This window comes from Alternaria ventricosa, assembly GCF_023758065.1.
Source record: "Alternaria ventricosa strain BMP 2768 chromosome Unknown scaffold_2, whole genome shotgun sequence".
Classification (NCBI taxonomy): Eukaryota; Fungi; Ascomycota; class Dothideomycetes; order Pleosporales; family Pleosporaceae; genus Alternaria; species Alternaria ventricosa.
The window spans coordinates 829841-857553 of record NW_026055682.1 but is presented as its reverse complement, the minus strand read 5'-3'; the positions used below and the strand labels follow the sequence as shown (position 1 = coordinate 857553).

Here is a 27713-nt window from a genome sequence, read left to right as displayed (position 1 = left end):
GCAGATGTGGTCGGGCAAAACAGGCAGTCGCGGGGTGAACGCGCTATTCCCGAAAGAACATCGGGAAGGTATGTCGACGCGCCACGTGAACGTCTGGAGAAGGGAAACAGTGACCTTGGCCGCACCCGACTCCTTTTCACACGTTTCTGTTTGTCACATTTCACATCTCCATGTTACTTTTCCCCCGTTTTGCTGTCGCTTCGCGATGCGGTCCGCGGGAACAAGACCAGTTTGATGAACTGGCGATGGCTCTCCACCACTCACGAGCGCCAGAAGCCGTTTACCAGCAAAACTACTGAAACCGCCCAACGACCAGCGAGTCTAACCGCCACTACTTCTACCACGAGGCTACAAGTGTCTAGACTCCCATCATGCGGCACGTCCACGTTTTCTGGGGTCAATTTCGAACTGCTCAACTAGGCGAATTACCCGCGAACCGCTCGAACCTTGCACCTTCGTCCCTACAAGTGCTGCAACATCGCGAGGCTTTTGTCCCTAATCTGATCATCGCGCCCAATGGTATGTGTATACAGCGAGCCAGTAGGTCATGCAATCTCCAACGAGGATCCCCCTCTGCTAAGTGCAGCCGACCTAGATGCATCTTTGACGGTGAGCAAGGGGTATGGCAGCATGCTCATCTTGGTCGCGAAGAAGGTGCGCATGGCTATAAGTATATCACGAAATCCTGGTTTTGATATCTATCTGTACGACAATATATCTTGATCACACATACGATACCATGTCTCTCAAATCTCTCCTGCTATCTCTCCCCATCCTGTGGCGCGGTGCCACTGCACTACCAGCCGGACCTGGCTTTTGGGCCAACGGTTCATCATATGTCTACTCCTCAGACGATATCCATGCTTCGGCTGCATACAATCTGATCGACACGTACGATGCCAGTAACTGGGTAAACAAGTTCGACGTCCAGGATATCGGTGATCCTACGCGTATGTACACTGGCTATTCATTCAAGCCACTTGTGTCTGACATCCATCTAGATGGCTTCGTAGACTACGTTAATGGGCAGCAAGCTCAACAGCTTGGCTTGCTAAAGACCCAAAACGGCCAGGTTTACATGGGTGTGGACTCTACAACGCACCTTGACCCCAACGGCCCTGGCCGAAAGAGTGTACGCGTGCAGAGCAAGACAGCCTACAACCGCGCGCTTGTGATCGCAGACTTCGCACACGTGCCAGGTAGCGCATGTGGCTCGTGGCCTGCCTTGTAAGTTCCTGGCCTGCGTATTCTCGTCTTCCATGCTGCACAACACTAACCATGTACCTCTAGTTGGATGGTTGGTCCCAACTGGCCTAACCAAGGCGAGATCGACATCTACGAAGGCGTTCACAAGGCCCCCACCAACCAAGTCACTCTTCATACCTCACCTGGCTGCAACCCAGGGATCGGCTCAGGAGGTGAGACAGGAAGCCGCGGAGGCGGGGACTGTGGTGCCGGCGGCGGCTTCAACGGCTGCGGCATCTCCGCCAACAATCCCGTCACGTATGGCTCACAGTTCAACGCCAACGGCGGTGGTGTATATGCCACACTATGGACAGATGGTGGAATCAAGGTGTGGTATTTTGCTACCCGCGACATCCCAGCAAACATCCGGAGCGGAAACCCCGATCCTGGAACCTGGGGTACCCCAATCGCGAACTTCGGTGGAGGATGTGACTACAATGCCAAGTTCAGGGACTTGAACATCGTGTTCGACATTACCTTCTGTGGAGACTGGGCTGGGGGTGTTTGGGGCTCGAACCAATGCTCCCAGCTTAACCCCAGTTGCAATGCTTATGTGGCCAACCAGCCCCAAGCCTTTGGTGATGTAAGTCTTACTCTTCTGGTGTTATTGAAAATGGATATACTAACGATAACTAGACATACTGGCTCATCAACTCCGTGAAGGTCTACAGCGTCTAGATACCCACGACTCCGCCTTCTTTTCCCATCCTCCAGCTTCGCCTTGATGGCAATCGCATTCGTTCGATGTAAATACTTTTGCTTTTGACCCCTTGCTGCTTTGGAGGATCACGCATCTTGGACAGTCGCTCTATACCACTCTCGTCTTTATCAAGTTATCATTCTTGTAAATACCTATACCTACCTTCTATCAGATATCCCATAGTTTCTACTGCAACTCAATAGCTTGCTTCAACGCTTCAACTTCGCCTTTCTGCCACTCAGTGATCTTGCCTTGCCACTTCTCGCCCTTGCCGCCTCCCTTCGCCGTGCTTACAACCTCCTTCACCTTCGCCGCCATCTTCTCTACCAAGTCTGGTTTGCCGAACACGACGATAGATCCAGAGCTCTTGACCTCGCCCGAAGATAGGACTACGACAGCATCTCGTTCCTTCACAACATCTTTGACTTCGAAAAGAACAAGGTTGATGAAGTCAAGGCCATCTGTTGCGCGATGCATGAATGCCATATCGTGATTTTGAAGATGGTTCTTGATGCGATCGCCCTCGAATGCAGCTATCTCGGCTAACAATTTCTTCTCCTTCTTCTGTCCTTCAGAAATTTGGTCGCTCATCCTCTGTACTTTTGCCGCAACATCCGCAGGTGCTGAACCAGATGACAACGATATAGCGATGGAGCGAAGGCCACTGATCGACTCCGTAGCCATATTGATTGCGCGATCTCCAGCTGTGAAAAAGAGTCGACAGTTGGTGCCTCGTACCGACTGCATATGATGTAGCAGAATGACATTGATGTGAGACGAGTTCTGCAAATGCGTCCCGCAACAAGCATTGTAGTCCATATCCCCAATCTTGATAAAGCGGACGACTCCTTTCTCTTTGTCGTAGTCTTCAGGCAGGCTATCGCTTCCTTTGCCTTCTGGTGTTTCCACAGTGATCGGCATGCTCTCTCTAATCTTGGCATTGCAGTTCTTCTGGATAGTCTGGAGTTCCTCTTCCGATGGTTTCCGTGGCAATTCTACGTAGTTCATTTCTCCGGGCTGACCCATGCTCCAGCCCAGCGTAGGCAAGTCCATGGAGTCCATAACGGCTGAGAGGAGATGTTGGCCAGTGTGTTGTTGCATGAGGTCCCAGCGGCGGGCGAAATCGACGGTTTGACGGACTGGTGTACCAGGCTCAAGAGGCGTTGGAGAGAAGTGAATACAGCGTAGACCATGGCGTTGTATGCTTCTTATTGGAACTTCTTCCTTGTTTTCGTCTTTCAATGTTGTGAGGACGCCGTAGTCGGTATGCTGGCCACCGCCTTCCGGGAATAGCACTGAGTCTGCGAGCTCGATAAGCCATGTCTTGCCGGATGCTGCGTCTCCGTTCTCAAGACCTTTGGTGGGGTCTGTGGACTTCTTGGTCTTCGATTTTCCGTTCTGTTGTGACTTGGGTGGCACGTATTCTTCGCATGATACTACCTCCGTCTCGAGCGTCTGGAGATAAGAATTCTTTTGGCATTGCAAAGCGCCGACAATGGCGGGAATGGGGGCCGCAGTGACGCCCATCGTGATAAATCTGTAGGATCGGAATGTAGAATGAGGATGTCGGATGGAAGTTGCAGTATGACTGGACGACGAATGTACCCTGGAGCGAAAGATAGAGAAGCCGAGGGAAATAGTGCGTTTAGTCAGAGCGTTGACTACAGACATGGAATGTCACTGTTTTGAGCCTTTCAATGTGTATCAATCTGCTCAAAAACAAGATGGAAATTCTAAGGTCCTCTTCGGGCTGCATAGTCGTCAATCAATATGATGAAGATACCAATGGTGATAGAGAGGCCGTATTAGAGACTAGACTGCAACGGGACTAGTCTCTTTCTTCCCGATCAGCGCGCTCCAGGGCTACCCGTCACGATACCCCTCTGGACTGTACATCGTCGCATCGCGCATCGAACACGGCCTTCGAAAACTTTTCCTTATATGTTGACGTATTCATGGCGGTAATGAGCGTGATGGGAACGACGGCGGGGCCTGCACACCCACCGCTTCACGGTTTAGAAGCGATGATGACGTACTTGAAGCCAAAAGTCGCGAAGCTTTCGAAAGACTTCCTGATCACTACTAATGAACAGACTACTGACCTCTCTTCTTCAAATGTCGCGACCGAAGAAGCCCACGCACGCAGCCGTAACGCGATTCGTTGAGACGTTCCTACCGCTGAAGGAAAACGATGTCCAGCGACTCTACCACACACCCCGAAACCCTCGATACGACCCCGAGACCGCCGTGGTCGAGCAGATTGTATTGAGCGTCACCCCTACGCCAGGGGTATACTCGTTGATTGGCTACCCACTAGACGAGAGCACCATTGGCGCAACGACGCTCCTCCCAAAGATATACCCCCGGCCGCCGCGAACACTATGCTTTCTGCACCGACCTTTCCAACTCGATAGGCGCAGCGTGCGCAAAGGGACACTTGTCCTTTCGAGCCATACATCTTTCGATGAAGTGCTCACTGTTGGATGGAACACGGTGCTGGCGGAGCGCCTGGGCATGGCGACGGCGGACTGCCTCTGCGTGCAAGGCTACAAAGGAGATCCAGAGAGAAAGATTGGAATCATCGGCCAGGTCTCTAAACCTCTGGATGCGGTGTTAAGCCAAATACAGTATGAGTTTGGGGCATCGGAGCTCGCGCACGAAGGGTCCTCGGACGAGATACGCATCATTGCGATCATGAACGCCTTCAACGAGGACGAGGTGCATCGTGTTCTAGCAATGACTCAGGAGCGCGGTTGGATAACGGAGGGTGAAGACGGCGGACACTTGCTTTACCTGACCGGTCAACCCAGAGTCAGCGGCATGGAAGCGGCCAAAGCGCTGGGCATGTTAGTAGCCTGCGTAGGACATCGGCAAGGGGAAGATTGGGGCATTCGCTTCCTGGGCCAAGAGCTTAGGAAAGCGTTCCCTGGTGCGCGTGTGGAAGAAGTGTATGAGGAGGAGATACAAGTTGTAAGAGAGAAGAAAGTGCCTGTGACACAAGATACCGCGCCGCAATGAGTCACCTGGCAGATGATTCCAACAAACTGTCCACGGGTCCCAACTGTCTCTTACCTTACAAGTTTTCGGTCTTTTACCGCAAGTGCTGCCCTCATGCCGTTTCCGTGCAAACGGGGTAGTCGCGGTGATGCGTACCTTTCCATTTTTAAAGACTGCGGTAGCCTCGCGTACTTCAACTACCATGTCTTGAGCCACCCCCTCCACCATTTCCTCACGCTGTCACTTTATTCCCAATCGTTTGAATTGATCTCATTGATTTCCCTGGGTTTTTGGCACTGCAAATGCAGCTTCTCAGGATGCCCTTTCCTTACTTTGACAACATCAGCACGGACTTCACCGGTGTATGGACAAGCCCACGAAAGCGAAAGGCCCCATCGCCCGAGCGAGAGCTTCTGGAGTTACCTCCATTGAAGCGCAAGTCGAGCGCGGCATTATGTCCTCACTCCATGACCATTATTCGAGCCACCAGGCAGCTGTCCGCAGAGAAGGCGCAATGTTCAATCTGTCTCGAAGACTACCTCAGCACCCCAGACGGCCGCGAAAAGGTGATACCAGTCAAGATTGGGTGTTCTCATATCTTCTGCCGAGAGTGTATTGAGACGCACCTCTCTTCGAGTACGAAGTGCCCACTACCTTGGTGCGAGGTGCATCTTCCGTTACGACCAGACGCATGTGAGCTATGCGCAGCATGGGCTAGAGAGAATGTGGCTGCTGGATCACTCGTGGTGACAGTACGTGCTAGAGAGATGCTCGGCAGTATCAAGGATGCGCTTCGGCAGCTCGCTCAAGACGATGACGCCTATACACTACCAAAGCAAGCAGAGAAACGACTCCTCGCTCACGTTCGCACCACCCTGAAGCGATACGAATGGCAGTTCCATACTGGTATCGATCTTGCTGAGCTGCTCGACCCCTTCCTGCTTGCCATTAACATCGAAGATGCGCGCCAACACTATGGTACAGAGCTCAGCGCGCCCAAACTCGAGCGTACCCACTTTCCACCCCGCGAGCACGATCCCGACGACTACCCACCTGGCGAAGAACCCTGGATTGCGGCCTTCTTCAGGCAATGGGCGTTGGACTACGAGAAGGAGAACGGAGAGATGAAGGAGGGCTGGGGCGTCTGGTCTATGAAGGCAGATGATGAGGAAAGTTGGGAGTGGCCATACAAGCGGATACAGGCACACGAGACTGGCAGTGATGGGCATATTGAGTACCTTGTCAAATGGATAGGGCAGCGTCACTTGGCGTCTTGGGTCAAGAGCGAGCAGCTGGTCGTTGAGGCTCGCGACATCTACGACAAGGCGCATGGGGTATCTCATCGCTCGGAGGAAAATGATGGTTCAGATACCCTTCAGTAGCTTGACATGTCGATGACATAGCGGGAAGCGATTGACATCACTGCTAAACTTCCTGTACTTTCATCACTTCCAATACTCTAATTGTCATATTGATGAAGCTTGGGCATGCCGGAATTTGTAGCGCATTATGAGCCTATGAACGAGCCATGTCACGAATCTCTACCATATACTCTCAGTTGAAGCATACACATTCTTGTATAATATTCATCTACACGGTTTCGATGCTATGTAGGCAGCACCAACTCTATTATGCTCTAGTGCTTTGTTACCCTGCGATGACGTGGTTTTTGCTAGTAATAAGGTTTCCTTTTCCTTCTAGCCTCCTTGCCCAATGTACTCGAGTCATTGTGCGGCTACGCACATGTCGTTCCTTCCAGCCGTGAGTCGCTGTCGTCTAGGAAGGATCGTGTTATCAAGGAGTTGTATCGTAATAGCATCGCACTGAGAAGTTATGTTTTCGAGTTCTCTATCGTAGAATCGAGCGTAGAATCCCAGGGTCTAGTGTACCAACGTAGCGGATTGGCCGTCTTCTTGAACATCTACGAATCCCTCGGTCAGCAAGACATCTGCTTAATACACGGCGTCGTAAATACGACGTATATCGGACTCGCATTATAATCATGTTGACTCAAGAGCGCGCTGAGAGTGTCTAGCCTCCGATTGGAAAACAATGACGACGGTGCTAGAGGCCGAGAAGCAACGTTTCGGCACAGTCTACTACTACTGCATCTATTCCAGCCCGTTCTTTTCGGCACAGTCCGATGCACTACCGGAACGTCTTCGACTACTGCATTCACGCTTTCCAAATAATTCCTTGGGTTCAGCCTCACCGATCATCCGATATGAAGACACCTAGACGGGCCTGCTAAGCTAACAGCGCCTCTAATATTGAGCATACGACTCTTGATTTGTCGCCCGGCATTCCCTGCGCTAATTTGTTTTGGCGACCGTGCTTAAACGTTGATGAGATACCTCTGCAAGCCTCGTCAAGGAAAAGGTTACGACGCCCTTGCATTCCGAGAGTTGCGTGTCGCACGTTGACCTTTGCTATTTGCCGTTGCTGCCTGTGGTCTCAGAGGTGCCCAACGGCTTTTCGTCTCGAGTTTCAGCCTATCTTCTCATCTCGGATCCCGCCCCGCACCCGGCCGTCGCCTGGTTTCTCCTTCAGGGCTGCAACTTGTTTCACCCACAAGAACGCCTCCAGTTTTCAGGTGCTGCAGCTGCATCGACGGCGCTCGACGTTAGAGACGCCCAACATTGTTTCCTTGCTAGCGACCTGCAGGCACCTGAGACTGACGATTTACGCCAAGCCTCTAGGCTACATCCGGCATAGAGCGCTCCACAGAACCTCGCTCAGGCTTGCTGTCATCTCTGTATCGCGCGGGCCCTGAAGTTCAGCAAGACGACGCGTTGTCTTCCTTCTCTGCATACGTCTACCCTTCCCCTGGGTCTCATCTTCCCCGCTCCTAAGTGTAGCCTCCTAAGTGTGGCGCTCACCCTCAAGTAAGACCTGTCTTCCTTTTATAAGCTTGCACCCCTCACTCTCTTTCGTCTGGATGACTTCCAGCCACTGCTGCGTGCAGCCAGTGTCAACATGTATCCGAATCCTCTACCTGCAAAAGCTGGAATTTTTTCCTTGTCCTACCCTAAGGCGCATTTGTACCACCGTAGCAAGTCGCACTACCTGCAGCAAAATCCTCTTCCCTCATGTGTAAACATAGCTTTCCCATCTGGGTCAGTGAGATTTGCTGGTAGCCCGGCCCTGCTGGTAACTTGGGAACATTTCAAAACTGTGGCGATTCCTTCTCTTTCAGTATTACTTTCTCGGATCCTGCAGACCCAACGCTAACATGTCATTACCATTAGGCCTTTCTTACCCATCCATCGGTTCTAGTACCGAGCCATTGGGTGACACCTCTTCGTTTTGGAAAAAGTCTAGAAGATTACACATCAAGCAAATCTTATCGAAGAAGAGAAGATCTGTCGACTCCACGGGCTTTGCTTCCAGCGCATATCGCAGGATCCAATCGGAAAACACACCCGAATCCGGTCGTCCTCCGACCTTGTCGCACGTGCCCATTGTCTATGATCAGATTGTAACACCCGAAAGTCCTTGTACGAATATTGATTATAGCCCTTCGCGATCGAGTGGCAATCCTAGCCTCGCTGGCTCTCCATTGCCGAGCGACAAACCCTCCAGCGAATCCAGCGTTTCGCCTCGTCATGTGGAGATTGTGATACCAGATTGGGCTTTACTTCTACAAAGAGTCTCATCGTCTTCTATCGATCCCCTTTTCGATCTTGGTGGATTTCAGCGCGCACCTCCTTCTTTGCATATCCCGACCAGGATGGCTAGCCGGACCAACACCCTGAACTCTCAAACATCGGCACCCTATCTATCGAGTCGAAACAACAGCCAAACCAGCTTGCATCATGAAGACGGCCAAGATGGAACATCATCGACCCGGACGCCTGGTATCTCACAGTCACCAGCCATGCTTGCAGGCCTTGCGACACCAACGAGTTCAACCGCGGGGTTGTCGGGCTTAGTCTGCAATGTACATCGCACAACAGGAAGGGAACCGCACCCGCTCGTAGGCGCCACCACCACGATATTAGGCGACAAGCTGTATGTTTTCGGCGGCCGTCGACTTTCTCGAACAAGACCGCAGCTTACATCGGACCTGTACGAGCTTGACCTCGTCAAGCGCCACTGGACAAAAGTCGACGCCAAAGGTGACATCCCGCCCCCTCGCTATTTCCACAGTGTCTGTCCGCTTGGCGACACGAAGCTGGTTTGTTATGGAGGCATGTCACCTGTAAGCCCGTCTTCTAATCAAGCAACTTCCGTGATACAAGGGGCTCCCGCCGATGCACAACCGGAGGTGGTGGTTATGTCAGATGTTCACATCTTTGATGCGCCGACAAAAACTTGGATGCACGTTTCTACAAGCGAATCTCCACAGGGTCGCTATGCTCATTGCGCGACCATACTTCCTAGCTCGGCCGTTTTCAGTTCGACCGGAGCTGCGGTGACAGCCATACGACACAACCCACCTTCATCGAATCCGAACCAAGGTTCTCTGGGAGTGCAGTTAGATGGCGAGGGCGGTGCAGAAATGCTTGTTGTGGGTGGCCAGGACAGCGCCAATCACTACATTGAACAAATCAGTGTGTTCAACCTCCGGAGTCTGAAGTGGACGGAAACAAGCACATTAGGCAGGAGTTGTGGCGCATATCGAAGCGTAGTCGCGCCGCTCACTAGCATTGACCCGAACGATATTGGTGGAGGAACACGACAGGGCAGTGAGGCAAGAACACCGGAAGAACGGGGTCCGAACAAGACTGGCGAATCGTCGATGCTCATTTACTCAAACTACAACTTTCTGGATGTCAAGCTCGAGCTGCAAGTACGGCATCCCGATGGTACGCTGTCCGAGAAGCCAATGCATGGCAATTTCTCGCCACCAGGTCTCCGCTTTCCGAACGGTGGAGTCATCAACAACCACTTTGTGGTAAGCGGCACGTTTCTGACATCGTCGAAACAAGAATATGCGCTTTGGGCTCTTGATTTGCGAACGCTGAGTTGGGGACGAATCGAAGCCGGCGGCAACATCTTCAGCCAGGGAAGCTGGAACAGGGGTGTGCTCTGGAACCGTCGGAACTGTTTCGTCATTCTTGGCAACCGTAAGAGGAGCTTGGTCGAAGACTACAATCATCGGCGCATCAATTTCTCGAACATGTGCGTTGTTGAGCTAGAAGCATTCGGGCTCTATGACAACCCACGCAAGGTGACGCCTGCGTCAGGGTTCAACTCTGTCAGCGCACCGCCACAGCATGATAGACTTGATATGCTTGCTGGTGGCCGCACACTGTTACCTGCAGCGACCGAGCTAGGTCAGATGGCATTGGGTATGAAGGAACTTGCCGATATGGATTTCCTCGCTTTACATGGCGAGCGCATACCCGTAAATTCCCACATCATTGCTCGACGCTGGGGTCCTTATTTCAACCAATTACTCCGCGAGAGTGCTCAAAGCGCAGAGAAAGAAAACGCTGAGGCGGCTACTTTACGGCCTACTGCCACAATGCATCCCTCGAGGAACTCAAGCATTACTATTACACCTTCTATCCGAACGAATTACTCAACAGCCACAACACTCACCGCCAACACTATAACTCCGTCGGAGGCTACAGCTGTATCAGCGAACTCTTACTCCTCATTAAGCCCACCAGAACCTTCATCACACTCACCATCGCAACGGCCTCGAACATTATTCCTACCTCACACTCATCTCACACTTCAAGCGCTTATACATTTCTTATACACATCATCACTACCACCACACAACTCCGCCTTATGCTCACCGCAGATTCTCTGCTCTCTCCTCCAATTAGCGCGACCGTACCATATCGATGGTCTGTTGGAAGCGATTATCGAACGACTTCACGTTCTATTGGACAACAGGAATACCGCGGCCATCTTCAATGCTGCGGCCATGGCGGCTGGCGGTGGCTCCGGCATTGCTTTCAAGGGCGTCAACGGTGTGTCAGGCACGAATGGGACCACCAATGGCTTCTCCAATTCAAATTCGAGCAACAACAGTACAGTCGCGGACGTCGAACGAAGTCTGGATGCTGGTCTGCGCGCACTCCGCGTCAACACAGACGTAGATCGAAACCATGACGATGAGGTCAGTTCGGCGGCGTCTGAATCTACGTCGGCCTCGGCCTCGGATAGCGGTTTCGGGGATGGAAGTGGTATTGAAGACAGAGAAACCTGGAACGGCGAAATGAGCGCAGTGGTAGGGCTCCAAAAGCGAGGATTGCGGGGCCTGATGGAGGGTCGCAGGATTAGGGAAATGGGGAGAGGAAGAGATAGAAGCAGAGACGATGGTGGTTCCATGGGCAATGGGGATGGGGTAGGCCTTGGCTTGCAAGGCGCATGATCAAGACGACGAAAGAAGAGGGGAGGCAAGAATGGTCATCTACATAGCGACAGGGGGTTGGTAGAGACTGGCGTTTGTTCCTTCTTCTATGGGAAATTTTCATGATGATATGGGAAATTTAGGATCTTGATATAGGTGAATCAATATGATAAGTACTATGGTATCTACGCTTACGTCCCAATGTCGTTCCATCTTCACTTCATGTCCTCTTCTCGAACTCCTCTTGAGCTCAATAACACTCTAGTCTTCATTACATTATGTGCGTAGCCGTGGCTGCCTGAAAGGACTGACAAAGTACAGGTCCCGGTCTACTCGCTCTGACCATCTTGAAGCTGTCGTCCTAGCACTGGAATAGCTGAGTAACCCCCAGGAGTGCAAGGTACTCGTCTTCCAACTGCTGGTACTGGTTGAGTCAGAAGACTCGATATGATATACCGTGTTTTCCCGGGAAAGAGCGCGAATCGTACTTTACTCAATTTGAGTAGTAGCAAGGCGATGATGAGTTGAGCCAGCCACGAGCTTGGAAAAGCGTCTCTCTCATCCGCCTCTCAAGCATAATGAAAGTCCTCTTTCCTGTATCTCCGCCCCTCTCAACGCCCCACCCTAGCAGCCTCAGGCACCCTAGGCATATAAGGCGGCGGCGCCTCACTCGAACACCTCCCATCCCAACTCTCCGCCTTCCCGCCAATCACCCTCCCAGACGGTAACCGCACCGTCGCTACCCCATCTTCACTCCTCAACACCCTGAGTCCACTCCCCGGTCCGCCGTTTATGCGCAAAGCACGTTCTTGATCGTGTCTTCGACTGCGGCTGCGCACGTAGACTAGACTGAGGACGACGCCGACGAAGGCGCCGACGAAGATGATGATTATGAGGAGGACGGTGCGGTGGGTGTTGCAGGAGGAGTCGTAGGTTGTTTCGCAGTATTCTGAGCGTTTTTGGTGGGGGGATGGTGGGATTGATGAGTGGAGGATGTGGGGTGCCATTGTTTGTGTGGATGGTGTGTGGATATGGATGTGTGTAGTATAAGGGATGTACCAGAGGGGGACCGTATACACACGATACAGTCGAGTCTATGGTACGTACGTAAATGTCTCGATATGAACGAAACCCCAAAGCGCGAACCCACACCCTACATATCCCTTTTCCCCCCTCCCCTCTCCCAGTCAATCACCTCCCTCCACATACACAGCTAACAACAAACCTGAAGGCGCAGCAAGCAGCCTCGCACGACTTTGTCAACCTGCCAGGTTCCCGCTTACATCTAGCACCGCGCCTCAATAAACCTGCGAGAGACATTTCATTGCGCCGTGCGTTGCCTCAGGCGTCTAATCGCAGTTTCAGCATGGGCGTTTTCTCGTTGGATGATGGCGTTGCGGATGGGTGAGGTGCATGCACTGCCCCGCGGCGTTGGGCCTTGTGAACAGCCTCACCGGCTGGGATTCAGCAAGTGTGCGAGCGAGGCGCTGTAGAGCGTGGTATGCGCGCAGCGGGCGGCTTTCAGTGACATTGTTAGAGAGATGGAAGGGCACAATGGGGGTATTCTGGTGGGTGAATGGCGTTGGGGGAACAATGCGCTGGGTGCAGCTGCGACCGGCATGCCTGAGGCCCGCGACAGCATTCTTTCGAATGCACAGCGGCTGGCGTTTTGGCCGACTTCACGCAGCGCGCATATCTCTTTGTGAATCCGCCCCAGGCGTTGCACTACTTCAGAGTTGCTTATCAACTTCCGTTCTCAATTATTGACGTTTCAACTGCACTGTGAAGGTTGTTGGGCGGCGCTTCGCGACACAGAACTGTGCCGTACTGGGGGGCTTAGCTGTGCTTTCTTCGCGCAACATCGACCTGGAATTTAGGCATCGTGTAATCGTGTGATTGCGCGATTGTGCCTAGGCAGTCTACAAGGCGGTTGCTGAGCGATCAGGCCCTGGGCGGTTTATCACAGAAGGCAGGGCAGGGAGGGCGCAGTTGGCGAGGCTGTTGCAAGGTGAGTCAACACGTTGCTTTCGGCATGTAGATGACCTGGATGGTCAGCGAACGCAAACGATGTGGAATGAGAGCATGTAAAGGTGTCTCAATTGCATACGCCGTCAGCTTGTGTATTGCACGACCTCGTAGTCGGACATGGCTTTCAGGTTCTCTCAAACTGGTAGTGAAAGCCATCACAGCCTTCTCCGACTCTAAACGCAACGAATCCATGTACGCATCTACAGCTAGATTCATAGCGAACTCATATAGTGACATACATTGTCACCTTGGTAGCTACCCTAGCGACCTGGTGCTGTCCGAAACCACGTTGACTGACTTGGACTGTGCACTCATACGCGTGTGTTAAACTTCACGCGCACCATGGACCTTTATGTCCCGAACCCGAACTAGATACTCTCGCCTCGAGGCCGAGCACCCAACTGGCTCAGGGTCCACGCCACGCTGGTCGACGTGGGTGACGTTCCAAAAAGTTCACTTGGAATCCCCCGCGGGGACCTTTCGGTATGCCCGATTAGGCAATCCACAGAAGATGCCGGAGAGGCTTCCCCGCAAACAGAGCATCGCGGTCTTCCACAATCGTCCATGCATGCCGTGGAGGAAGACAGTCCGAGGCCAGACCTATACCAAGAGAGTCCGGTGACCAGACTTCCGCCTGGAGCCGGTTTAAAAGTCCACAATGGCCCCGGCTTGCGTGGAATTGACGAAGCGATCTCGCATTTCTTCTTTTGTATAAATACCCTTCCGCGAGCGACGTTGTTTACGCATACTTTGATCTTCAGTTCTGTTTCATCTCTTATTGCAGATCGCTGATATTCAATGATTTCAACCATGCCTGCTACTCAAGGACTTCCAGAGTTTAGCCTAGCGGCAAAGGTGGTGCTTGTATCTGGTGCTGCCCGAGGACTTGGTCTGACACAAGCCGAAGCGTTGCTGGAAGCTGGCGCAAGGGGTATACATCTCCACATGTCCAGAGTGGCTAGAAGATCCTGAACTGACATGCGCCTGTAGTGTACGCACTTGACAGACTCGAAGAACCCTCAGCCGACTTTGCGCCAATCGCCGAGAAAGCAAAGAAGGAATACGGAACCTCACTCGAGTACCGCCAAATAGATGTTCGGGATGTGAAGAAGCTCCACGAGATTGTGGAGGAAATCGCCAACAAGGAAGGCAGACTGGATGGGTTGATCGCTGCTGCCGGTATCCAACAAGAAACAACCGCGCTGGAGTACACTGCTGAGGATGCGAACCGCATGTTTGAGGTCAACATCACCGGCGTAATGATGACTGCGCAAGCAGCGGCGAAGCAGATGATCAAGTTTGGAAGTGGAGGAAGTATCGTGCTCATCGCCAGCATGTCCGGTACTGTCGCAAACAGGGTATGGCGGTCCCAACTTCTTACCGTTTCTCACACTAATCAAGTCAACAGGGCCTCATCTGCTCAGCATACAACGCGTCCAAAGCTGGCGTGATACAACTCGCTCGCAACCTCGCATCGGAATGGGGCGAGCACAACATTCGCGTCAACACAATCTCACCAGGATATATCGTAACGGCAATGGTGGAGGAACTCTTCAAGAAGTACCCAGAGCGAAGAGACACATGGCCAACGCAGAACATGCTGGGTCGTCTGTCGAAGCCGGAGGAATACCGTGGTGCAGCAGTCTTCCTGTTGAGCGATGCGAGTTCTTTCATGACTGGCGCAGACCTGAGAATGGATGGAGGCCATGCTGCGTGGTAGAGTAGATAGTTAATTGCTAATACAGAGTTCAATGTTCAAAGCGCTGTTACTTTGGGAACGTGTGAAGGTGTTCTGTCCAATACGGAGCTTCGGAAGTCCGTGGGGTGGTGCTGAGTAAGCGGGGTGGCCGCGATTGTCGCAATGTGGGCAGGAGGGCTGGGGACGTTCGCTTTCGCCAGAGCGCGTTTGGTCGTTCTTTCTACGCCATGAAGACTTCAAACGGGTGACAACAGCACTACTGGTAGGGAAACACCTGCCATGTGCTACTCAACGCCTATTCCATCATATTTACACTGCGGCGTAACCAGCTACCGCCCGTCCAAGACCAAGCATCGTTACGAGCATGACGGCGTCTACGCCCTCTATCCTATCCCGCTCTAGGAACGCTATATTGTTCCTCGCCGGCGTATCCGCTGCATACGCGACATATCTCATTGTCACCAACGTCCAGAGCCCAGGCCCAGGCGATGGCCTCCAGCGCAGCAATGCGGTCCGCAGACGGCGCCCACGAGACCAACCCTCGGCACCCTCACTTCCTCTGAACGAACGAGACATACCATTTCTAGGCCTATACGACCTACTCGGTTACCAAGTACCGCTTGACCCTCGCAATCTGGGCACGCCGAGCGAGTTACGCGACACGATCCTGCGCGCGCAGCCACACGCCGACAATGAGACGATAGAGCGTCTCACCGAGAGCTTCTACAACGAGTTCCTCGACCGTTTACTAGTCGTACTCTACCCAGACCGAGCTCTGTCCCCGTCGCAGGCAGATGATATCCGTGTCTGGCTGAACCATCGCAACCCAGATAACGCAGGAGTGGATCGTGCTGCAGTCGCCCGCGCTGCGGCAAGGCATGCGCAGATATTCCCTCCTGGCGACAATCCCGCGTTTGATGACGCCGAAAGCGTCGCAGCTACAGACCTGTCGTTGGGAAGCGACGAGGACGCGGATGATGCTATTGATCCGGAAGGCCAGACCCTCCAGCGCACTTTATATCACATTGCGGAAGACCGCGCAAGACTAGAGGGCGTCATACATCGTGGAATCACATGTAATGGTTGTGATGAGAAGCCCATCCGCGGAACCAGGTGGCACTGCGCCAACTGCCCGGACTTCGATCTGTGCTCCAACTGCGAAGCAACCAACTCGCATTACAAGAACCACATCTTCTACAAGGTCCGCGTACCTGCCCCATATCTAAGCCTACAGAAACAGGAACCCCTCTACCCCGGCAAGCCTCACATGATGAGCCCCTCGATCGACCCGGCCCTCAAGAGACGCCTCGTAGCCGAGACTAAGATGGAAGCAGAGGAGATTGAGGCACTGTGGGACCAATTCACTTGTCTTGCAGGCTCCGAGTGGGCGGGTGATGCAACTGGGGTGGGATGGGCCATCGATCGACGCGACTTCAACCACGCTTTTATCCCTCGCTACAACGGCTTCGTCGCCGCACCGAACCTCGTTTACGATCGTATCTTCGCATACTATGACACGGACAAGAATGGGCTCATTGGGTTTGATGAGTGGGTCAAGGGTCTGGATGGCATGCACGACTCTAATGTGGATGTCAAGGCCAGGATAGTCTTCAACGGATACGACATCGATGAAGATGGCTATATATCGCGCAAGGATGTACTACGCATATTCAGGGCATACTACGCCATCGAGAAGGAGGCTACACGAAACTACATCTCAGAGCTGCAGGACGAAGTGACTGTACGAACAGCTTTGGACACAATACGGTCTAGTCAGCCCCTTGGCTCTGCTTTTACGCCCCGCAATATGGCTGCCTCGGGCACAAATAACCCCCGCCTACAGCAGAAGCGGGAAGAAGACGAAGCAACTACAACTCCACCGCTGCTTGAGCACGATAGCGATGTGGCAGACCGGGCTGAGATCATAGGGACTGCAGGTTGTCATCACGTCGCCCCCGTCTATACACCGCAAACGCCAGCGGAACAACAGGCCGGAATCGTCACTCGGAGATGGGCCCGCAGACAATACTACATCGACGAAGAAGAAGGTTTAACGCGGCCCGAAGGGTTTGAGGAATCAGACCCTGATGAGCCAGAGACTGCCGATGGTGCGAACGGAACGACTGAAGCCACAGACACAAATGGAGACTGGGCCCGCAACAGGAGCTCGCGGTCATCTTCAAGGGTACGCTTCCAGGACGACGTAGAGATGGACACACGCTCCAACGCCTCATCATCCAGGCCTGTCGGAGAGCGTTGGGGTGGGTATGAGATACCTGAGCCCGAACAAGATCTTGGCAAAGAGGTACTGTATCAGGTTACGCAGCAGGCTTTTAACGAATTGCTTAACCCGCTTTTCCTTGAGAAAGAAGACATGGCCATGGATGCACATGAGATGCGCAGCGAGCGTCGCGCAAAGGCAGCCGCTATCGACGAGCTGACTTTGTACCACTTCTCAGAGAGTAAGGCTGCTGTTGAAGCCATTGTTCACGTCGGTGCCTTTCGATACTCCAAGTGCATGATCGACAAATTCTGTCGGGCGCTTAACCATGCACGCCCTGTTAAAAGCTTGTTCCGCAACGGTACCGACGACACGCCATGCACTCAAGAAGAAGCATGCAGAGTGATCGAAGAACTTTACGACAGTGTGGAAGCGAAAGTGCTCCAATCCGTGAAGGTTTCCAGGCCCACGAACGTTGACAACATGACGACGTGGAACACTTTGCTGATCAGGTCACGGCTTCGATCAGAAATCGTCGATGCTACCATGGAGTGTATAGACAACAAAGGCTGGCTGATACCACCACTTGTGGATGAAAGTCCGCCTGGTATCCACAGAGATCCTACTATGCCTCAATTCCGGCCGAACTCGTCCGATCTTCCATCTGCAACGGCCTTGCAGACTACCTCGAACAGCTCTTCAAATAGTAGTGTCATTTCCGACACTGATACATCTTCGATAACCTCGGGCGAAGATATTATGAATCGTTGTTTCTTCATCACGGCAGGCCACGATGCATTGGAACATCATCCAGGGCAAATCTACGTTGGCGAAACTGATGCCCTGATACATGATATTATGAGCTGTGCTGAAGAAGCTCCCCCAACTGACTCCTCGGCGAATCAGCAAGACAAAGAAAAAGACCCTTACACGATCAATTGGCGATGGTATACCGACAATCCAGAGTTTTACTATCTCTTCACTCGAAACTCTGAGGGCGTGGATACATTTCTTTGCGCTTATAACCCGATCAATCATTCCGCGAGTCCACATGACCCTGAGGCGAATCAACTTAAGCCGTTGCTGCGCTCGATTCGACAGCTCGCTATGAACCCGAAGTCTAATCTACATCTCATTGTGCTAGCGAGTCTTGAGGCTGTTGAGCAAGAGATCGACGAACGAAAAGGAAGCGGACTGGTCAGCTTCGAGGAGTTTCGGGAGCATATGAGGCAGGGCAGATTGAAGTTCCTGGAGGCTTGGATGGAATGGGTAAGCATGTGAACTCGTGAGCAAGAAGATGGGCGTCCTGCTATGTCCACTTCACTCAGACTTCATATGCTTAAAGGGGATCTTGCAATTCCGATACACCTTGGCTCGTCGTTCAGATCACGGCGCTGACGATTACATCTAGCCTAGGGCACGAGCTGTTCTTGGATTTGACTGACATCGCTTGTGTAGTTCCTAGAACTAAAGAATCTCTCATTACGATTTCACAGCATGGCCGCTTTGGACTGAGGGGTTAGTCTGGTGCCGATTCTGGTTGGTCGAGGTGGCACTATGACGAGGGATATACATACCCACATGAGAAGGAGCGGAGGAAAAGCAAAGAAGTGCCATTAGCTCAAAAAGCAGAGGCAATTAGGCCCCCAAAATACCCAGACCTTAGGTCTACAAATGAATGCACCACCAGTCCCGATGTTTTCGTCTCGGCTGCTACTCCGACATATTTCATTCGCTTCGCTTACCTTAGTCTTCGATCTCAGCTGTATGCAAGCTCGCCCACCAAGCCTCATGCAACACTGGATATCAAATTCCACATTGAGCCCGATGCACCGCGAAGTCACGGTCCGGTACTGGAAGTGGTTCGTCTTTACCGTGACGATAGCAAGCCACAATCTGATGCACAGCCTTGCGATGGCGTCCATCCGAGCTTCTCCGAAGGTGATCATTCTCTAGCTCACGAGCTTCCAACTGTAGAAGACCGTGTGGATTTGGCAAAGTAGTGAAGGAAGGAAGTTATCCTTCTTCGGTCATCTTATCGTTTCCCATTTCGAGGTTGCAAAAACGGAAGATGGGCTCAACAAATCGGATACTCCAGCCCTATGATACGAAGCCAATACCGTCAAGCCTAGCGTTGGCGTTCGAGGTACTTTAGTGGCGTGCGTCAGTAGTGATCCGTCAAGAGCATCTAAAGTCCTCCGTCAACACACATAATACGCTTCTACTCACGCAATCCTATAAGACACCGTGACAACAAACCCACAGTCAAGCCATACAGCCATTATGAAACCCTCAACCTTTTTCACCTCAACTATCTTCACCCTCGCTGCTGCCTCATCCTTCCCCAGCCCCGAAACACTGGCTACCAGCGACATCTGGATAGGCCTAAACTCGAACAAATGTCTCGTCAACGCTGAGGTCATTCCCCAAGCCAAGTAAGTTTCTACAAGCAACAATCAATGCCTTCCCTGGAACCTCCACTCTCTCTCTATACATCCACCTAACGACCACACCCAGTCTCGCCGCCCAAAAAGCCGTAGCCAAAGAAGTCATCGCCGCCTACAACGCCTGGGACATCGAGCGAATCCTCAGCTACCGAACCCCAGACTGCAAGCAAAACATCCTCCCCGCCAGCTTGAACCGCACAGCCATGACCAACGACGAATACCGCGTGTTTTTCGGAAGAATCCAACCTTTGTACAAGAACTTCATTGTAAACACCCCCTCCCACCTCTTCAACACAGCCTAACAACTGACCAACACATCTACAGGCTAGGGTTCTTCAAGAAACACACGACCCCGACGCACATACGTGTATCATACATGCGCGTAGTACGGCGACGACGGCGATTGGGCCGTATGGGAATGAGTATGCGCTTATTCTGACTTTTACGGAGAATGGCACGAAGGTGAAGTATTTCGATGAGTTTGTGGATTCGGCGTATACGCTGGATTATGGGAGGAGGTTGAATGCTGCGTTGGCGAATGGGACGGGGACGAGCCTTTAAATTGGACTTCAGGACACAGAGATTGGACTACACCATACAAGAAGCTTTCCGTAGCTTTAACACAACCAAATTCACGAAGTTGACGGGATGTAATGAGTTATAGGGGAATGCAGAAGCATTAACGGCACAGCGTTGAGTGGTATGTAGTCGTAATGTTCGTCTATCTTGTCTATATATTTGGGCGGAGCCCTTTGTCCATGCATATGCCGCGCTGGTATAGCGACGGCGCTTCTAGTAGTGGTGATGATGATGATCGCTTTTACCGTGTCCCGTTAAGCACGGCCCGTCAGTCGCACCGTCATAGGGACATTATTCTGTGTTTGCGAATAACGGGCCCGACAGGCTTCCTGCTCTTGCCCTTGCACGACGCTAGTTGGTGCAGGTCCTTGGACTTTACCATGCATCTTATGTGCATGCAGACAGCGGATGTATGTTGTAATGATAGTTTGTTGCTGTGTCCAACAAGGCAGCCTCAAGGTGCGATGTGAGGTATTGCTTGTTCCTTCAAACTCAGATTGCGACTTCTGTCCGTATCCGTCGTCTCTTCACTCCATCTTCCTGTCGGTGTACGAGGTCGTGTCATACGTGCCTCGGCGTCCATCTCTTCGAAGTCTTCCGGCTGTGCCGGCTCACTTGTGACCTTAGTTGTAGTGACCAGCTTGATATCCTTTGTGCCAAATCCACAGAGGTCGTCCGAGCTTTCGCTTCCCGAGGGTAGCGTTATCCTACTCTTCGATCGTCCTCTCCTTGTGTGTGCATTCGTCGCTATGATGGTGGTTTCACCTCCAAAGCGCTTGGGCTTCTCGATCCAGAATGCGGCGAAGGTATCCATGACGTCGTCGTCAGAGGGTGGCTCATCGGAGAATATCATGATGCGTCGTGTGCATGCGTATAGAAGTACATCTAGCCAACCGTTCGATGTGATCATTGCTCCTGATAAGCAAAGGCGAGCAAGCGAGGGTGGGTTGCCGGACATGGACGCCATTCGGGCGGAGGCTAGGGGAATGGTGCATACGACGTAGACGAGCGGGTATACGACCATGAGGTTTGCGATGGAACGTACACGCTTGGCTTCTTCGGTGGTGTAGTAGCCGGCGCGGATTCGGATCGACAGCATCGCGTAGATGATCGCGTAAATCAGGACGTTGCCGAATTCACTGTAACAAGCGTTAGAGAAACAATGCGTCTTTTGTGTTTCGAAAACTTACAATGCGAAGATCCAAATATAGTGGGTCCATAACCGCAAGTCTTCTAGGTCGTGATGGATCCAACACCATACTCCAGAACGAACGTAGATGCTTTGCCCATGCATACCAAGGCCAATTGAAGATACTCCCAAGATGAATGCCCACAGGAGGAAGATGCAGATGTAGAAGTTCCGCGGCTTTAGGCGGAAGTCTAGGATGACGGAGGCGAAAGTATGTAATCCGATAACGAAGCACCAAACTCCACTTCCCAAGTCACCAGTAGACACCAGCCAGCCCTGCGCAAAACATATTGGATTGGTGACTTCAACGGATCCCAGTCTTAGCCACTCGACGTTCAGTAAAAAGGCAAGCGCCTGTTGAATGTCCGCCCAGAGGAGGTTGAATATCAGAATGACGAATTGGTTGCTTCTTTTCGACCGTAGTTGCCAGGATACCAGTTTGTAGGTGAGTAAGAAAAGCAGTGCTACTGATGCGAAGAAGCTGATGAATCCCAAAGCGACAACCGAACGTAACCACGGATGAATATGCGCGGGTAGTACGAACGATGCCGATTCGACGTCCAGGGGTTCCCGAATGGTCATTGCGATTGACGAACGATTGATCCTGCAACGTTTCGAAGGGTATATAGGGTACACCTAAAAAGAAAGAGGCCTCCGGCTGTCCAAAACTAACATGTCGAACCTATAGTCAAAAATATATCGTAGGCGAAGTAAAGTAAAAATATGGCGTTTGACCGAGCACCAGCGCAGGCACAGAGAAGGACCACCCCGGGGGCAAGCGGCAATGATGTACAATCGGCTGTAGGGCCCCAGCTTGCTGAGAGATGCCATGAACCCACGACAAGGAGTATCGTAATCTACAGATCCACTATAAGCTGGGGAGAAGAGAAGCGATGACCCCGGTCCCCACCCTTCAACGCTAGCGTCGCTCGTGGCATCCACATGGTCCTAGCCGCAGCGTGGGAAGGTGCTTGCTAGCCCACAAGCGTTGCAGCGGTTTCTATGCGAAACGTGGCAGGAGGTATCCCCGAAGCGTGGGGATATGCTCTAGAAGGCAGTGGCTTCAAACTTGCGCCCGCCGTTATGTCGTCTTTTGCTTCGTGGTTTCTGCGCAACACGGTGGTCTGTGGAGCAACTCACCCGAAAGTCAACAACAGCTGAACCTCCCACCTGGGATGAGGGGAACAGAGCGTCATCTGACAGGCGTGCGATCATGCATACCACCGACCCAAAGACCGACCTGCGGCACGGCCGGCATTACTGTATTTTGAGTGTCGAAAAGTCTCGGCACCACTGGAGAGGGTCAGTGGCTTCGGCTGGGCCACGAGGAGCACTTCCTTCGGTTAATGTGAATGTCAAAACTCACATCGTGGTTGGTGGATGGCAGCGGGAGCTTGTGTAAACACCGGATGATTACACACTCAGAAGCAATGAGCCGTGTTCTTCTCAACGACATCGTTCACTCATCGAGTCCAGGTCTCATGTCGCGGCGCGACTGCGGTGGTGATGAAGGTCACTACCATCTGATCGGCGCTAGCTCCGGATTATCCCCCAGGACAAGATCATCAACACCAGGTTCTCCTAACCAGGTTCCCTCTGTGTGCAAAACCTCCGTCACGAAGCGAGGCACTGAATCTCACTAACATGATACGCTCTGAACACTGTACGTTCAATCTCACGCAAGCTTCAAACATCGGGCTATCCGAGCGTAGTGTCAATGGCCCGCCTGGCCCGCCTATCCCCAAAGCAGCCGGACTGCCGACGGGCTCTGCGCACGGCTGCACACCAAAACCATGGCGTGCGCAGGTTGACGACAAATGTGGTACCCTTCGACGCATCCACGGGAGATGGACGTGGGTATCTTTCTAGAAAAAGAGGTATGGAAGCCTTGGTGTGCACAGGCATCGTAACGCATTCGAACCATGCGACACACGACTTGGAACACAAGATACAAGATCTTGATTAATCAACAACAGCTTCTCCAATGAGCTCTTCTTGTCATGCTTTGAGGAGGGCCTTCTTTTGATGAGTATGCGCGCACGGCCCGTTAGCCTTTCTTTTACCCCGGGAAAAATGACTTGGCCGAGCACAGTCGCAATCCTTCTCAGCCAGCCAAGTGCCTACGCCCGATCATGCGTAATATCGCTCCTGACCTTCCGTTCGTGGAAAGTTGCACCAGGAGCTTCAGCCTTGTATGACAACACGATGGTACGCTGCACGTCAAACTTTCGGCATCTGCGTCCTTTTTCGCCTTCGGCCCGCTTCCCATGACATTCTACCGCGAGCGACAGATGCTACCGCTCTGCTGGGCTCCGTACGAACCGAGTTTGGAAGGCAAGCGCGCATGTGAGAGGCCGTCAGCGTCCAGAGCACGGAGAAATCAAAAGTGTGCCTACTATGATGTGAAGCACGGAGCATCGTTTACGCAGGTAGAGAGCCTAGAAGTCAAGAATGCTTCTTGCTGTTCTAAGATGCTTGTTTTTCGCTGCTTTGGGCTACAGCGTAGGAGAAGACCTACTCACATCTGTTCGGTTTCTTCCTTGCATGGGCAACAGCTTCGTGTCGCTGACATGCACATCCGGCGCATCCGAATCTCTGCGCACGCACCGAGGTTTTGCAGATCTGACACCGATGACTTTCCTTCTAGAAGGTTTCTGCTATAGTTTAGATGCGTCTAGATACGCGTCACGGTTCTGCACTAAGCTCGCTTGAGTGCATACTGAAGGCGTAAGGCGTTGGAAAGGGGTAACGACTTCGGAGAAAAGGTAAAGTATTTTCCGCGCAAACCAGTAGTTGCTAACTATGAAGCGATGTGTTAAACGAAGGAATATAGAATGTCCACTTCGCGATGGACCCGCACATTCTATTACCGTAACTTATTTGAAGTGAATCGTGGCCTGGCAATGTTGGCTTCGAAGAAACGAAACGAACGGCACCCATGGAAACGCGACCACTGGCGATCGTGAACCAAGTATGAAATATGGTCGTCGAGTCGCGATAGAGTTGCCCAATCGAGCCGCACGTACGCTGAATAAAAGATCTGGACTTCGAAGCCAACGCCGTAACAGATACACCAATATACGGAAGGAAACACACGCAACAGCCTGCGCCATGCCTCTGTCTCTTTATCCCCCACTCCGTTGTTCCGACTCGCTGTTGCTTCACTCAGCCTGTGAGCTTCACTTCCTTTTTGATCTTACTTTCCGAAGCTCCCGACCCTTCTTTTGTACCCTTTCTCCAGACTCTGCTTTGGGTCTGGGTGATCTTTCCTCGGCTCGGTTGGTAGGTTGCTCTTGTGCTGGCCATGGCATTTGCTGTTGCCCCTCGCTCATATATCCGCTGTCGTTCACACGTCGATCATTATTATCGTAGTACATGGGTTGCGCCTGGCTGTCCCGTGAACCCATCGGTGGACCTGGGTCGTATTGCGAAGCAGTCCCAGAGTTTGAGACATCCGAAGAACTGCGTGGTGACTCGTCATCGATGCTGGGCCGAACGCGTACTACCTGACCGAATTCGGTAGTCGCAGGTCTTGGGTCTGTCCTGTTGGTATAAGCTGTCGGAGGGACAGCGTTTCCGGTGGTTTGTGCTGAGCTGCGGCTATTAAGTGCTTCCAGAAGGGTGCGATCGCTGGGCTGTTTCTCGTTTCCCAACGCACTTACGCCTTGCGCAGTCTGTGTAAAACAATCGATTTCGAAGTCCGCATTTGGAATTCTTTTGCCATTGAAGATCGAGTTGAAGCCACTGTTAGTGGAATTTGTGATCACCACCTATGTTACTGTCAGTAAAGCTCGTTGCGAAGTCGTTGGAAGAGATAGTTACCCGGGGACGCCTAGTTCGCTTTTGTTTCCCTCCATTTGACCTAGGTATATTTCTCTGTCCTTCCGAGTCTGAGTCGTCGGAGGCATCCTTCATAGAAGTACCCGAAGTTCCAGTCATAGGGGTCTTTGAAGAAGACATATTAGACGTCTCAATAGTCTCCCGAAGGCCTATGAGGGCGTCGTGATGTGTTTGAGAAATGTACAAATGAAGCAACGTTCTCTTTTTGTCGAGAGATTGGAACGCTGATTTGATCTTTTCGTGGGCCGTGATTGGGGTCCAGTTGATACCAAGGACCTTGTTAGGCCGTAGAAGGTGTAGCGCCTGGCACGCGAGGGTAGAAATCGCTATCAGCACAGGAAGGATGGAATCTTCGTTCGTAATACTCTGCCGTGAGAGACGCTTGATTATCCCCAATAGGATGCTAATATTTGACTCTTCTTCGCGGTAGGTTGAGTAGCCGTCTTTCAGTTCAGCGCATAACTTCTCCAAGCGGCCGGAGGACAAGGCTATATAGACCAGCAGCTGGCTTACACTTGCCGCGCACCCAACAATCTCCATGACCATATATGCCCCAAGGCCGATACGTCGCACAAGTCCAAACGGCTAAAAGGAAGGCTGTTGCAAGAATGTGCATTTTGTTCCAAAAGGTGCAGGATGCGGCCACCATATATTCTACCGGTGAAGGAGCACAGGTGCGACCACGTTTGAGGTCTCAGAATAGTGTCGGTCTGGCATGCCGTGGCCACTCAATGAAGCCATATTCGGGAGCACAAGGCTAGATTCGTAGCCACGGACCGGTCAAAGCATGCTGACAGAAGAACGCCGACATACATCCCTTCTATTCTGGCGATAACGCCATCATATGCATAGAAGCCCAAATGTAATACGCGGATCTGAAATTTCGTAGAGAAGATCACTGATACGCTATCTGCGTAGCTCGATGAGGAGTAGCGCCACCAACTTCACATCGTTACACAGCTCAAGTCAACAGCCACACACATTACCTCCTCGGAACGGAACATCGCCCCAACACGTTTCGATTATCCAGCCACAGACTGGCAGATATGCAGATCGGATATCCGAAGGAGCAAAAGGCGTCGCGACTACAGTAAGTAGCATTGTGCGGCACTTCGCGACTGATCTTTTGGCCCTCGACCCCAGACTCAGCCTTGCGGTGCCAAGCTACGAGTGCACCTTGCAACACTGCCTTACAGGGACATCAATGATTCAGACGTATTAGCAGTTGAGTATTGGTGCATATTTCGATCATGCGAAAGGGAGTACCTCAATGAAAGAAGTGTCGATGTCGAAGCAATTCATGCCCATGAGCCGTTTACTGCCCTACCTTGTTCGCCTCCAGCCAGGCCTTCCAACTATATGAGAGCATTTATTGGCCGAGATCTGATCAATGACGATGAGTAGGCATACAAAGAAGGCAAACCGTAGAGCCCTACTTTTCCTGGAACCCGATTAGGGTCGAAGCCGACTTCGGGGCGGCCTTCAGGGTCCTTCATACCCTCCAAAAGTATCAGGCTGGCGCTTACGCAAGGGATATATGCTCTGACTTCGACTGCTTCATCCTACCGATTGGGTGTCTATACACTGGGGGCATAAAGTGCTATTCACGGAGCGTCCTTCACCGGAGCTACGGCCCCTAGCAGTGTACCAGGGGCAAGAGGCGCTACCTATGTGTTCCAGGACATCGTATGACTTTGAAACTTTAGGCATACTTGCACCCCGTATATGCGCTCTCGCTCGTCCACGTATTCCCATCTCTCGCCTAACTTCTCCGATGGTGCAGCCCTATCATGGCGAATAATGCGCAGTTTGATCTTCGCAACAACAATGACGATGGCCTGACTTCTATGGGAAACACAGCACCGCAGTCCAATCAAAGAGTTACAGTCAACATTCATAGACAAGATACGAGAACAGGCTCACAGGATGGCAGTCGGAATTCGGCGTCAACCCAACGATCATCACGCCGGAATGCCAGCATAAGCTCGCAAAGTCATAGCGAACTTACTCAGCAAAAGAAGAGCCTGCACTACGGCAGACACCATCTAAGACATCCCGTGGCTATTGCAATGATCGTTGTTGCGGTTGTAGCGATCTGCGCCATCCTGGGCAGCGTTATACCCACACAAGTCAGAGCAAACAATGACAATCATGCAAAGAATCCAGACGTAAGTATACGAGATCCAAACACGGTAATTGCAATGATTTAACATGCTCAGTCATCACCGAACCCCCTACCTTCTCCAGACGCCCCATCATCAGCATCAAACACCACCCCAGGCACGACGATGCTTACTACTACATCCAAAACCAGCGATACCCTCGACGCTATTCTCGGCAATCTAAGTCCATCCGCAACGGCATCCACACCCGCACAAACATCTTCAAACCAATCCCAACCCCCAACCGCCGAAATCACGCCAAAGCCCTCAATCTTGGCCCCTATGGCGAAGTGTGA

The 27713-nt window shown here is 52.1% G+C and overlaps 8 protein-coding genes across 8 annotated transcripts; 6 read left to right on the top strand and 2 right to left on the bottom strand.

Annotated features, from left to right (window-relative positions):
* Nucleotides 1-739: 739 nt before the first annotated feature.
* On the top strand, nt 740-1923 carry J4E93_001288 (uncharacterized protein; the record flags this gene model as incomplete). Its single annotated transcript, XM_049339240.1, has 4 exons — nt 740-950; nt 1002-1227; nt 1291-1828; nt 1882-1923. 4 exons carry the CDS (start codon nt 740-742, stop codon nt 1921-1923), a joined length of 1017 nt encoding a protein of 338 aa, XP_049203197.1.
* Nucleotides 1924-2131: 208 nt separating this feature from the next.
* On the bottom strand, nt 2132-3472 carry J4E93_001287 (uncharacterized protein; the record flags this gene model as incomplete). Its single annotated transcript, XM_049339239.1, has 1 exon — nt 2132-3472. One exon carries the CDS (start codon nt 3470-3472, stop codon nt 2132-2134), a length of 1341 nt encoding a protein of 446 aa, XP_049203196.1.
* A 588-nt stretch (nt 3473-4060) lies between these two features.
* J4E93_001286 (uncharacterized protein) lies at nt 4061-4963 on the top strand (the record flags this gene model as incomplete). Its single annotated transcript, XM_049339238.1, has 1 exon — nt 4061-4963. One exon carries the CDS (start codon nt 4061-4063, stop codon nt 4961-4963), a length of 903 nt encoding a protein of 300 aa, XP_049203195.1.
* A 281-nt stretch (nt 4964-5244) lies between these two features.
* Nucleotides 5245-6324, top strand: J4E93_001285 (uncharacterized protein; the record flags this gene model as incomplete). Its single annotated transcript, XM_049339237.1, has 1 exon — nt 5245-6324. One exon carries the CDS (start codon nt 5245-5247, stop codon nt 6322-6324), a length of 1080 nt encoding a protein of 359 aa, XP_049203194.1.
* A 2810-nt stretch (nt 6325-9134) lies between these two features.
* On the top strand, nt 9135-11273 carry J4E93_001284 (uncharacterized protein; the record flags this gene model as incomplete). Its single annotated transcript, XM_049339236.1, has 2 exons — nt 9135-9143; nt 9420-11273. 2 exons carry the CDS (start codon nt 9135-9137, stop codon nt 11271-11273), a joined length of 1863 nt encoding a protein of 620 aa, XP_049203193.1.
* Nucleotides 11274-14090: 2817 nt separating this feature from the next.
* On the top strand, nt 14091-15000 carry J4E93_001283 (uncharacterized protein; the record flags this gene model as incomplete). Its single annotated transcript, XM_049339235.1, has 3 exons — nt 14091-14211; nt 14271-14638; nt 14689-15000. 3 exons carry the CDS (start codon nt 14091-14093, stop codon nt 14998-15000), a joined length of 801 nt encoding a protein of 266 aa, XP_049203192.1.
* A 4483-nt stretch (nt 15001-19483) lies between these two features.
* On the top strand, nt 19484-19949 carry J4E93_001282 (uncharacterized protein; the record flags this gene model as incomplete). Its single annotated transcript, XM_049339234.1, has 2 exons — nt 19484-19635; nt 19718-19949. The coding sequence occupies 2 exons, from the start codon at nt 19484-19486 to the stop codon at nt 19947-19949; spliced, it is 384 nt and encodes a 127-aa protein (XP_049203191.1).
* A 731-nt stretch (nt 19950-20680) lies between these two features.
* Nucleotides 20681-21997, bottom strand: J4E93_001281 (uncharacterized protein; the record flags this gene model as incomplete). Its single annotated transcript, XM_049339233.1, has 2 exons — nt 20681-21365; nt 21417-21997. The coding sequence occupies 2 exons, from the start codon at nt 21995-21997 to the stop codon at nt 20681-20683; spliced, it is 1266 nt and encodes a 421-aa protein (XP_049203190.1).
* Between the last annotated feature and the right edge of the window lie 5716 nt (nt 21998-27713).